This window comes from Sminthopsis crassicaudata, chromosome 2 (assembly GCF_048593235.1).
Source record: "Sminthopsis crassicaudata isolate SCR6 chromosome 2, ASM4859323v1, whole genome shotgun sequence".
Taxonomy (NCBI): Eukaryota; Metazoa; Chordata; class Mammalia; order Dasyuromorphia; family Dasyuridae; genus Sminthopsis; species Sminthopsis crassicaudata.
The window spans coordinates 370,901,510-370,914,422 of record NC_133618.1 but is presented as its reverse complement, the minus strand read 5'-3'; the positions used below and the strand labels follow the sequence as shown (position 1 = coordinate 370,914,422).

The 12,913-nt window shown below is 36.9% G+C and overlaps 1 protein-coding gene across 1 annotated transcript in view; it reads left to right on the top strand.

Moving 5' to 3' along the window:
* EXOC3L4 (exocyst complex component 3 like 4) overlaps nucleotides 1-12,913 on the top strand; it is an 85,470-nt gene that overhangs the window by 44,719 nt on the left and 27,838 nt on the right. The window contains exons 5-6 of the mRNA XM_074291197.1: nucleotides 3,710-3,821; nucleotides 12,465-12,587. Of these exons, the coding sequence (XP_074147298.1) occupies nucleotides 3,710-3,821; nucleotides 12,465-12,587 (235 nt within the window). The remainder of the gene's footprint in view (nucleotides 1-3,709; nucleotides 3,822-12,464; nucleotides 12,588-12,913) is intronic.

Genomic DNA, 12,913 nt, shown 5'->3' with positions numbered 1-12,913 from the left:
ACAGGTTCTTCCAGGGTTCTTTCTGTTGTGCCATGTTGCCTCCAAGGCAAGGCAATCAACAAACACTTAAGAACCTACTGTGTACTAGGCACTACATTATGTGCAAAGTACAGAGACAAAAAAAAAAAAAAGCATCTGCTTTCAAGGAACTCAGTATAATGGGGAAGACAACATTCAACAACTACATATAGGACAAATTGGAGCTATTCAAAAATAATTGCATTAATATAAGATATTGTGTAGAATATCCAGTTAGATCTTGGTTCAGCCCCATGGTAACAGGAAAATTGATCAGAGACTGGCTGCAGGCCATTTGGTTCACCCAAGAATATCATGTAGAATTTCAATCAGAATGTGAGAAATGAGTAAATAACATTCACTAACTCAGCCCCATCAATCCCACCAGTCCACATGATCCTTTGTAGGCCAGCCAATAATATGCTCCTCCTTGCCACCTTGGGGTCTGGAGACAGGAAGACTCATATTTAAGGACTTACCGTCCAGCCTCAAGTACTTACTAGCTCTCTGATCCTGGGCTAGTCACCTAACTCCGTTTGCCTCAGATTCCTCGTCTGTCAAATGAGCTGGAGAAGGAAATGGCCTCCAGTATCTTTGCCAAGAAAACCCTGGATGGCATCAGAAAGAGATGGATATGACCAAAATGAATCCATATATCTTTCCCATGTAAGGATGCAAACAGGTTGGGTCTCCAAAATAAGTCCAAATGTCCTTAGAGGTTGTGTAGAATATTTAGGAGTTTGGGACGGTTCAGTTAGTTCTTTCTCTGTCCTCCCACAGCCCTGAAAATTGTATTGACCCTTCCAATTGTATTCCTGAGTGAATGGCCCATTAGTTCTGGCTAGCAAAGCTATCCTGCCAAGTATATGACAAGTGGGTGAGGAAGTATTCTGAGTCAGGAGATCTGGATTCTAGTCAGAACTCTGCTACTAGCTTCCAGTGTGATCTTGGAAAAGTCCTTTCCTGTTGTCAGCCTAGCATGTATTCTTGATCATATTTTGTTTCTTGTGGCTTAGTTTCTTAATGTTTTATAGTAATTCTCTCTCTCTTTTTTGGCTGGGGGTTAGAGGGTAAGGAGAAGGAAAGTTTAGGTAAGGGACTTGCCTGGGGCTACACAACTAGTAAGTATCTGAGGCCAGATTTGAATTTTTTCCAGTTTAAAATGAGAAGATGCCACTTGATATCTGAGGTTCTCACAAGAAAATCTTGTGAGAAGAAAATCCTTGATTAAAGGGAATGTTTTAGGAAAAGTTAGTTTATTGACCTGGGTGATGTCTGAGGGCAAAGGAGTATGAGAAGAAAAGGATAAACACAGCTAGACACCCAAGAAAGGAGCTCCTCCATCACCAGGCAATTCCTTTATTTGTTCTGGGTTTTGCTTTCCCCAGTAGGTCAATTAGTCAATAACCATTTATTAAACATTCACTAAATACTAGGTAGTATGCTAATCACTAAGGATGCAAAGAAGGGCATAAAATAATCCTTGCTCTTAAGGAAGTTCACAATCAAATGGGAGAGACCACTATTTGTTGTCATTCAGTGGTTTTTCAGTCATGTCCAGCTCTTCCTGACCCCATTTGGGGTTCTCTTGGCAAATCCTGGAGTAGTTTTCCATTTCCTTCTCTAGCTCTAGCTCATTTTAAAGATGAGGAAATAGAGACAAACAGGGCAAAGTGACTGCCCAGTGTCACACAGCTAGTAAGTGTCAGACGCCAGTGTTTATTATTGTTGTTTGTCCTTCATTCTTGATAAGGAAGTGAAACCATGACATGCAAGTGAGTTGGATTTAGGTGAGGGAAGGATGTGCAAAGCCATTTTCTCCTCCAGAGCCATCTGAGTCCTAGGTACAAGCAAGATAGATACAAGACAAATTAGAAATATTTTCAGAGGGAAAGTTTTAGCAATTGGAAAAATTAGAAAAGATTTCTTTTAAAATGTGGAATTTTATCTGGAAGTTGAAGCCAGGTAGAGAGATGAGACATGTAACCCGAATCTGGAGTATTTTATTTGAGGAAAAGCAAAGAAGCCTGTGTAACTGGTATGTAAAGGTGAATATGGTGAATGAAGACTGGAATGGTAGAAGTCCACATTATTAAGGGCTTTGAATGCCAAACAAACAATTTTATTTTCTATTTCAGAGGTGATAGGGAACTACTGGGATTCACAGAGTAAGGGGTTGCATGATTGAACCTGAGCTTTAGGAAACAATTCGGTAGCTAAGTGGAGGATGAACTGGAGTGTGGAGAGAATCAAGGAAAGGAGAGCAAGGAGGCTATTGAAATAATCCAGATATGAGATGGTGACACTATTGTGATGGGCAATGTCAGGGGAGAGAATGATAGATCTTAAAATCTTAAGAAAGTAAAGAAAGAAAGAAAGTAAAATTGACAGGATTTAGCAATAGATTGAAAATGGGGAAGTGGATAAGAGAGAGTGAAGAGTTGAGGATGATATCTATATTGAAAGCCTGGTGTACTAGAAGAAGAAGAATAGCAGTAATAGGGAAGATTATAGGAGGGGAAGGTTGCAGGAGAAAATTAATGAGCTGAGTTCAAGACATGTTAAGTTTAAGATGCCTACAAGGCATCCAGTTTGAGAAATCAAATAGGCAACTAGAGATGCCAGTGTAGAATTTAGGGCTAGATAAATAGATCTAAGAAACATTAGCACAGAGATGATGATTGAATCCATGAGAAATTGCAAGATCACTAAGCAAAATAGTATATAGGAATGAGGAAAAAAGACCCAGACTGGAATCCTAGAGGATACCCACCATTAGCCATTGTGACCTGGATGAAGATCCAGCAAAGGAGACCGAGAAGAAATAATCAGATGGGTAGGAGGAGAGCTAAGAGAGAGTAATGACAGAGAAGAGAGTATCAAAGCTATCATTTATATAGCACTTTTTATGTGCCAGGCATTATGCCAGCTGCTTTAAAATTATCTCATTTTCTCCTTATGACAATTGTTGGAAGTAGCTGCAATTATTCTACCTATTTTAAAGATAAGGAAACTGAGATAAACAGAGGTTAAGTGACTTGTCCAGCTAGTAAGGGCCATCTGTGAATTTAGGTCACCCTGATTCCAAGCCCAGTGTGCTATCCAATGTAAAGACTATAGAGGTTAAAAAAGATGAAGAAAGGTCATTAGATTTGACAATGAAGAGATTGTTGGAAAAGCCAGTGTTGAGTGGGATAGTGAGTCAATTAGGGAGATATAAAAGTTTCTTTGATGTAGTGAATGCTTAGTTGAAATTGAGTAACGGATTTGTAAGGAATCCAGTCAACATGGTTTTATTAAGTAGCATATAAGAGCAAAGGCAGAATTGTTGGAAGTAATCCTAGGCTAAAGTTTAAGACAGGAAGACCTTCCATAAGATAAGGGGGCAAGGAATTCAAGAGAAGGGAAAAGCGTAGAGTGGAACTAACCCACCAAAGGGTCAAGATGGGGAAGGGAGCAACGTGTAGAGAATGCAAGGATGATGATTTAGAAAAGAATTTAAGGATGGAGGATTGGAGGCAATGGTGAGAATGAAGAAATTGGAGTTTGGGGTTGTAAGGCAGGGTGGGAGGAAGTGGACTGACAATAGATTGTGATCAAATAAGGGAATTTCAGAGTTCATGAACACTGAAGTGCTGCATTTGTGGGTGATGGGCAAGAGCAAGGTTATGGCCATCTCTGTGTGTCCTAGCAAGGACTTCCTGGACTCCCTGGACCTGGCCCTCGATATGACTACAATGCCAAAGCTGCTGTCACCTGAGGTGTGGGAAAAACTAGAAAGTGACTACACCAAGTTCCTGGAGGTAAGATTCAAAGCCTGGACCACCCGTGCCTGGTGGGGAGAATGAAGGGAAGGCAGCCAGCTCCTATGTGGCTGTGAACTATGTGATGGGTGGGTCAGCAGGACTTTGCCCAGGTCGATTGGGTTGAGAGTGCACTGACAGCCTTTATCTCCTTTAGGTAGAAACAAATGAGCTTAACATTTAGATAGGAAGAAAATAATTAGTGAGAATAAGAAGTTCCCAAATGGTACCACTTTTTATTGGGTGTTCTCTGTGATCCTAGGCAGGGTGTGGAAATCAGCGTTTGCAAATGTGAGCACTTGAGGGATAGCACAAGGCACATGAAGGTACTGCATGAAAATTGTATCTTTGTGATCAGTCATATTTGTTTCTGTATGAATTTTGATATGGAGCTCCTTGGTCACATTTGATGATGGTGCTATTTCAGAGCTGTCAGAACAAACTTAAGCTGTGTGGAGTAGAAAAAAGAGAAGTGAACCTAGAGTCAAAGCACATCAGTTCAAACCCCAGCTTTTCTTAATATTTGTTTCACCATCGCAAGTCTTGGGGCCTCAGCTTTTTGGATTTTACTTTGTGAGTTTTTTGTTTGTTTGTTTTTGGTGAGGTAATCAGGGTTAAGTGACCCAGCTAGTGTCTGAGGATGGATTTGAATTCAGGTTCTCCTGACTTTAGAGCTGGTGCACTATCCATTGAGCCACGTAGTTATCCCTAGCCTTAGTTTTCTTTTCCAAAAAAATGTGGGCTTGGATTAGATAACTTTAGAATTCCCTTCTAGCTCCAAAAGCCATCATTCTATAAAGAAATTTAGATGAGATATGATGAAGAAACTCTTGACAGCAAACAATCACAGGAATGGGCTATATTGAGATTAATTACACCAGCAGGAATCTTCTTCACCAGGCTCAGTTTTTCCTCTAATTAACTTTCATCTCTATTTTTTTCTTAAATTATAATCATTCTTCAATATGGCACCATGCTGCATAGAATTTTCTGTTTTAATTGACAAATATGGGAGTAAAACTTAACCAACAGGACAACAGGACTATAAATGCAATGTGCACAACATTTCACAGCCATAGCCCTTCTACCCGTAGGAGGGACAAGATAGAGCAAATCATACAATTTCTCTGGGATTGTTTCCTTATATAAAAAATAAAGAGATTAGATGTTGTATTTCCTCTATTTCTAAATCTATGATACTGTGATTCCATAACTCTCCATATCCCAAGAATCATCTATACCCCATAGAATATCCTCCCCCGTTTGCCCTGGCCTTCTATCCATAATTGGCAACAGAAGCCTTCTATATCCTTATGTCTGTAGTCTGTGGTATGTTGTGTTCTGAGGTCTAAAGTTTTCCAGTAGAATTTTATTTTATTTTATTTTTTTCTGAGGCAATTGGGGTTAAGTGATTTGCCCAGGGTCATATAGCTGGGAAGTGTTAAGTGTCTGAGGCCAGATTTGAACTCGGGTCCTCCTAATTTCAGGGCTGGTGCCCTATCTATTGTGCTACCTAGAATTATATTCTGATGACATGCTTTTATTTCTGCCTCTGTTTTTAACCAAAAAATCTTTACCAAAGATTTGGTCCTCAAAATTTTCTCACATTTATCTTCTTTTTTTTTTCTTCAGAAATTGATATATTTGTTTGAGACCAGTTATTTCATCAAAAAATGACAAGATACTCCCCATAATATCTTCTCATTTAAAAAAGAAGTTATGCAAAATCACCTACTAAAATGATAGTGGCTAATGATATGCCAAGTTACATTTATGTAGTTTGCTATCTGTTAATAGAAAACAATGTGCATATTAACTTTAAAAATTTAGAATAACAACTTTCTGATGTTTTTGACCTGTATTTTCTTCCTTTTTAGTGGTATTTTCATTTACATTATTGTAGTAAATGAAAGAATATTTTCATATATTCCTCAATATATTCCATTGACCTCTGCAGTATAAATCTAGTAATGTGTCTACCACACAAAAGGAGAAAAACAATTCAGTAATTTTAAAAATGTAATTCCAAATTGTTTTTCAGTTTGATCTGATTAATTTATAGTTCTACCAGAAACTAATTAACATTCCTACCTATCTATAACCCTCACCACATTGAATTTTTCTATTTTTTCACATTCTGGTCAATTTGTTAGGGCAATTTATTTGATTATTAGTGATTTTGAAAAGTTTTTCATATAGTTGCTGATAGCTTACTTGTCTGCTTTTGAAGACCATTTATTCATGTTTGACTACTTGGCTATTAATCAATACCCTATAATTTTGATTGTCAAACTTTTATCAAATATGTTTAATACAAATATTTTCTCCCCATTCATACTATTTAGTTTATGTCTTTTCAATGATAGTATTTTATTTTTCCCCCAATTACATGTCAAGAAAAATTTTTAGCATCCATTTTTACAAGATTTTAAATTCCAAATTTTTCCCTCCTTTCATCCCCTCCCCTTTTCTGAAGATAATAAGCAGTTTTACATAATTAATACATGTATTTTCATGTTAAACATATTTCCTTATTATTCATAGTTGTAAAACAGATCAAAAGAAAAAACACAAGAAAGATTAAAGTGAAAAAAATATGCTACAATCTGCATTCCAACTCCATTAGTTCTTTATCTGATTATGGATAGCATTTTCCTTCTTGAGTCATTTGTACTTGGATCATTGTACTGCTGAGAAGGAGTGGATCAATCATAGTTGATCATCACACAATGTTGCTGATAATTGTGTACACCTTTCTCCTGATTCTGCTCATTTCACTCTGTATTAGTTCATACAAGTCTTTCCGGATTCTCCTAAAATCTGCCTGTTCATAATTTCTTACAAAAAGTATTCCCTTTCATTCATATGCTACAGCTTGTTCAGTGATTCTCCAATTGATAGGCATTCCCTCAATTTCTAATATTTTGCTACCACAAAAAGGACTTCTATAAATATTTTTGTAAATGTAGGTCTTTTTTTGCTTTTTTTGTTATTTCTTTGGTAGTGATATTGCTAGATCAAATGGTATACAAAATGTGATTGCTCTTTAGGTATAGTAGTTTCAAATTGCTCTCTAGAATGTTGGATCAGTTCACAACTCCACCAACAGTGCATTAGTGTCTTAATTTTCCCACATCCTCCTCAATATTTATTGCTTTCCTTTTTTGTAATATTGGCCAATTTGGTATGAGGTGGTATTTTAGAGTTGTTTTAATTTGCATTTCTCTAATCAAAAGTGATTTAGAGCACTTATTCATAGATACTTATATATAAATTTTATTTCTTCATTTGAAAAAATGCCTGTTCATATTCTTTGAGCATTTATCATTTGGGAAAGGATTATTTTCTTATAAATTTCACTCAATTTTCTATATATTTGAGAAATGAGGCCTTTATCAGAAAGCTTGATTACCAGCTTTCTGTTTTCCTTTTCATTTTGGTTGCATTATTTTTGTTTGTATAAAAGCTTTTAGATTTAGTGGTCTATTTTGCATTTTATAATATTCTTTATCTCTTTTTGGTTGTGAACTTTTCTTCCTTGCTCTTCTAATTTGCTTATAGTGTCTAAATCATGCACCCATTTTAAATTTATCTTGGCATAGGGTATGTTGCTATATTTGTCTTTTATTGTTTTCTAGTTTTCCCAGAAGTTTTTATCAAATAGTGAGTTCTTATCCAAAAAGTTTGAGTTTTAAAATTCTATTTACCTCCTTAGTTTCTTTCATGTTCAGATTTTGGTTGAATTTTTTAAGTTCTGAGAGGGAGAAGTTGAAGTCCCCCACTAATATAGTTTTGTTGACTATTTCCTTCTGTAAAACTGCTTTCAGAATTTGTGCATATTTCTTTAGTATTGATATGCTTCATTGTCTATGAAAAGAGAGACAGACAGACAGAAAGAGATGAGCAAAAAAAATCAACAAAAATGAATTTGACCATAGAAAGTTTACTTTTTAGTAAGATGTTGTTTTGGCCACTTGGAATATTTTTTCCTTGACATGATAGTTCTGAAATTTGGCTGTTCCTTGAAGTTTTTATTTTGGGATATCTTTCTTGAGTTGATTGGTAGTAGATTCTTTCAATGCCTATTTTTCCATCTGATTCCATAATAACAGGACAGTTTTCTTCGATAATTTCTTGGAAAATGCTCTCCAGTCCTGCCTGTGTTGAGCCATAGTAGAGGTCTGTCCTCTGGAGAGTGTCTAATTATCTGAATTTATGTAGGAGTATGTAGTAATTCCCTGCCTCTAGAGTTTGCAAGCTCCCCTGGTTTTGCCAAGCTATGTGGGGGTTTCTGATATTGGTCTTCACCTGCTCCACTACCCTGGAGTTCAGGATCTTCTGCTTTGTACTGGCTCATGGGGGAGCTTCCTATCTTGGATTGTAACCTTCTCTCCTTCCTGTTCTTTACCTGTGTGAAAAAGGACTCATCCTGCAGATACTTCAAGTTTCCTGAGCTTTGTTTCACCCTTTCTTGCTACTTTTGCTGCTCCAGAACCTGTCTTGGGGAGCTATATTATGTTTGCCTGCAGATGAACATGAGAAGATTACAGTGATTCACTGCTTACTACACCATCTTGGCTCTTAGAAGTGATTCTCCAAACTTCTTTCTGTTTTTTGGAAACATAGCTAACAAAATATCTTAATTAAATTTTATTTTCAAACAAATATTCTCCTTTTCTTCCTATTACCTCCTCTCTCTTTTTTCATAAAGAAACAAGAAAAATAAAATTCCTGTTACAAATGTGAATAATTAAGAACAACTAAGTTTTTACATTGCCCATATCCAAAGTATATGTCTCAATCTGAACTCTAAATTCCTCACCAAAATATTTTTTTTAAAACAAGTTCATGTTGTACCACAAAATAACTATTTGGACATGTATACATATATTATATTTAACTTATACTTTAACATATTTAACATGTATTGGTCAACCTGCCATCTGGGGGAAGGGGTGGAGGGAAGGAGGGGAAAAGTTGGACAAAAGGTTTTGCAATGCTGAAAAATTACCTATGCATAAAATTTTTTGTAAAAATTAATTTAATTAATTGATTAATTAAATTAAAAAATAAATAAAAACAAGTTCATGGATCTCAAATTTCAAATACCTCATCAGGTTCAACTTTTTACTTTTCAGGTATCTGAAAAGTACCATTGCATCTACCAGACTGTACTTTTCTCCCTCTTTTCCTCCCTCCCTCTCCTCATCTCATAATAATTTTTTTAAATTGTCCCCAGTTATATGGAAATTATATTTTTGTTATAAATGTATGTTTATTTTTAATATATTTTCATATGAATCATGCTGGGAAAGAAAGAATCAGGACAAAAAGGAAAAAACACACAACTCAGAATTTTAAAAAATGAATATAGCAGGTGTTGATTTACATTAAGTTTCCATAGGTCTCATTCTAAATATGGATAGAATTTTCCGTCCAAAGTTTATTGGAATTGCTTGGATCACTGAGCCACTGAAAAGAACTAAATCTGTTATAATTGATCATTGCACAAACTTGATGTTTTGGTGTGTTATGTTTTCCTGGTTCTGCTTGCTTCACTTATCATCAGTTCATGTAAATCTTTTCAGGCCTTTCTGAAATCAGTCTGTTCATTATTTTTAATAGAAAAATTATATTTTTCATCAATTCCCTTGATATTCTTGGTGTTTTCTTTTTCCATATGAATTTGTTATCATTTTTAATAATAACAAAGCTATTATATAGCTTTATAAAATAATTATTTGGCAGTTTGATTGGTATGGCACTGAACAAGTAGACCAATTTAACTAGAATTACCATTTGTATTATATTAGCTTGGCCTACCCATGAGCAATTGATAGTTTCCAGTTGTTTAGGTCTGACTTTATTTGTGTTTTGTAATTGTGTTCATATAGTTTCTGGGTTTGTCTTGGTAGGTAGACATCCAAATATTTTATTTTCTCTACAGTCAATTTAAATGCTGTAAATTTAAATTCAGTTAATTTAAATTCAAATACAGGTTATTTAAATTCTCTTTTTATCTCTTGCTACTGGGATTTATTAGCAACATATAGAAATGTTGATGATTTGTGTGCATTTATTTCATATCCTGCAAAGGATAAAGCCGTTAATTGTTTTAAGTAGATTTTTGGTTGATTCTCTAGAACTCTCTAAGTATATCATCATATCATATGCAAAGAGTGATAGTTTATATCTTTTCATTGCCCACTCTAATTCCTTTAATTTCTTTTTATTACTAAAGCCAACATTTCTAGTACAAAATTGAATAATAGTGGTGATAATGGCATCCTTGGGAATGCTTCTAGCTTCTCTCCAATACAAATAATGCTTGTTGATGGTTTTAGATAGATGCTGCTTATCATTTTAAGGCAAACTCCACTTATTCCTATGTTTTCCAGTGTTTTTAGTAGGAATAGGTGCTACATTTTATCAAAGGCTTTTTCTGCATCTATTGAGATTATCATATAATTTCTATTAGTTTTTCCATTGACATGGACAATCACGCCAATGGCTTTCCCCACAGTCAATCAGCCCTGCATTCCTGGTACATAATAGTGCGCCACACTGCTGATAAATTGTTGCAATCTCCCTGATGATATTTTATTTAAAATTTTTGCATCAATATTCATTGGGAACACTGGTCTATCTCCTCCTTAGCTCCTCCTGGTCTAGACACCAGCACCACAATAGAAATGATTTGAAGTTCACCCCTTCATTGAAGATTCATCTCCTCTCCTGAAAGATGATACTCAGTCTTACTGTGGCTCCTCAACACTAAAACTGTTCTTTTCTGGCAGCCTGCAGCACTTTTCCCCTGAGATTATAGTTCTGGAGTCCTGCAACAGTGCCTCTTGAGGTTTCACTTGTGAGCATCTCCCTCTAGAGGTGATGGATGGATTCTCTCAATGTCTACTTGCCCTCTGGTTCTAGTATATCAGGGAAATTTTCCTTGATGATTTCCTGAAGAATGCTACCCAGGCTCTTTTCTTGGTGGTGGCCTTAAGATACATCAATAATTTTTAAATTGTCTCTCCTGGATCTTTTCTCCAGGTCAGCTGTTTTTCCAATGAGGTATTCCACATTTTCTTCAATTTTTTTTACTCTTTTTAGTTTGATTGATTCTTGACATCTCACAGAGTTATTAGCTTCCATTTGCATGACTTATTGTTTAATATAAGATTTTCTTCAACTGGCCCATGCATCTCCCCTTTCATTTGATTGACTCTAAATTTCAAAGTGGTGTTTCCTTTAGTGGATTTTTTTTTTGCCTTGGTTAGTTAGATTTTTAAGGAGTTGTTTTATTTAGTCAATGTTTGTCCTTCCTTTTCCAAGCTGTTGACCCTCTCCTGAACACCCCTCATCTCCCTTCTTCTTCCACCTCTCCTATTTGACCCTTTATCCTTTATGAGTGGTTCCAAGAAGGCTCCTTTGGCCCAAAACCAACTCATATCACCTTTTGAACCTTCCTGTGTGGACACCCCATCCTCCTCTGAGTTGGCGACCTGGTCTTCCCTGTCATTATAGTAGCCCTCCACTGTTAAGATTCTTCTCTGTTTCCTACTCATTATCTTTCCCTCTTTCTTTCTTTTCTGCTATTATGTGACTTTTAAGGTCGAGCCCTGCTCTTGGGCACAAGGAGCTCTGTCCAAGTTTCTTGTGCAACTCTGAGGCCTAGCTTTGAGCACAGGCGCTCCCTGTGTTTGGTGTTTTGCTCACAGGATGGGGAAATCCAACCCAGTCCCTAACACTGTTGCCCAGTGCCCTGCCCTCTGTGCTGGGACCCGAGGCTGCCCCACTGGGCACCACTGCTCCACCACTGAGCCAGGACCAGGGTCTTGGCAACTGATCTCACCATGACTGAAACCCTCCCACTGGCCATCCCAGACACTGAGGCAGGCTGAGCATCCACCCCCACCAGGCCTTCTTAAAGTCCCTCCAATTTATCCTGATCTGGAGAATAGTTTTATTCAATGCAAATCCTTGAATGAATGTGCATAAATAGGCAGAGCAGATTCCTGTATTGGCCATATTAAAAAATATATATATAATTTTGCATCCTGAGTCTATCACTTCTCTCTCGAGAAGTAGGTAGCATGCTTCAACACTAGTGCTTTGGAATCATGGTTGGTCATTATGTATATTAGTTTCTAAATCTTTAAGAACTGTGTTATCTAAGAGCTATTGTTCGGTCAGTTATGGATATCTGACTCTATGACTTCATTTGGGGTTTTCTTGAAAAAGAGGCTGCAGTAGTGTGCCATTTCCTTCTACAGCTCACTTTATAGATGAGGAAACTGAGGCAAACAGGGTTAAGTGACTTGCTCAGGGTCACACAGATAGTAAGTGTCTGAAGCAGGATTTGAACTCATGAAGAGGAGTCTTCCTGACTCTAGGTTCACCCCCTAATGCCCCAGATGCACTATGGGGTGGGAAAAAGGGGAAATAGGAGAGAGAGAGAGATGAAGGAAGGGAGAGACACAGAGAGTCAGTCAGAGATAGAGAGAGATGAGGGGAGGGGAAAGATACACAAAGAGAGAGTAGAGAAAAAGCCAGAAAGAGAATGGAGGGAGATCGAGCAACAGAAAGACTACAAATAAAGAAAAAGGATGAGAGAATTTATTTCTTTTTTCTTTTCCTTTTTAGACCAGAATCAACAACTGCTTTGATGGCATTCTGAAGTTGGAACTGGACCGGTGGTCAGAAAGGGAGAGCCCCGCCCTGCTTCAGGACCTCTATCACTCCCCCATCTCTATCGACGTTCACATGGTGGGTAACAATAATAGAATTGATAACAGTTTCTATTTCTGTAGCACTTTAAGGTTTCCAAGCCTCATTCCTCACAACAATACAGAGAGTGCAAACATTATGATGTTCATTTTACAGATGAGGAAACAGGGACTCAGAAAAATGATTTGCTTAAAGTTAACCCAAGTAAATGAGAAATAATTTGGGAAGGTAGTGGAGACAGATCAAGAAGTGCTGAGAATGAGAAGGTCGATGATCCTTGATGTCCTTCTCCCTGGTCAGACTCCATCTGGAAACCACTTTTAGGGAAAACATTGACAACTTGGAGTAGATCTGGAGCAGGATGA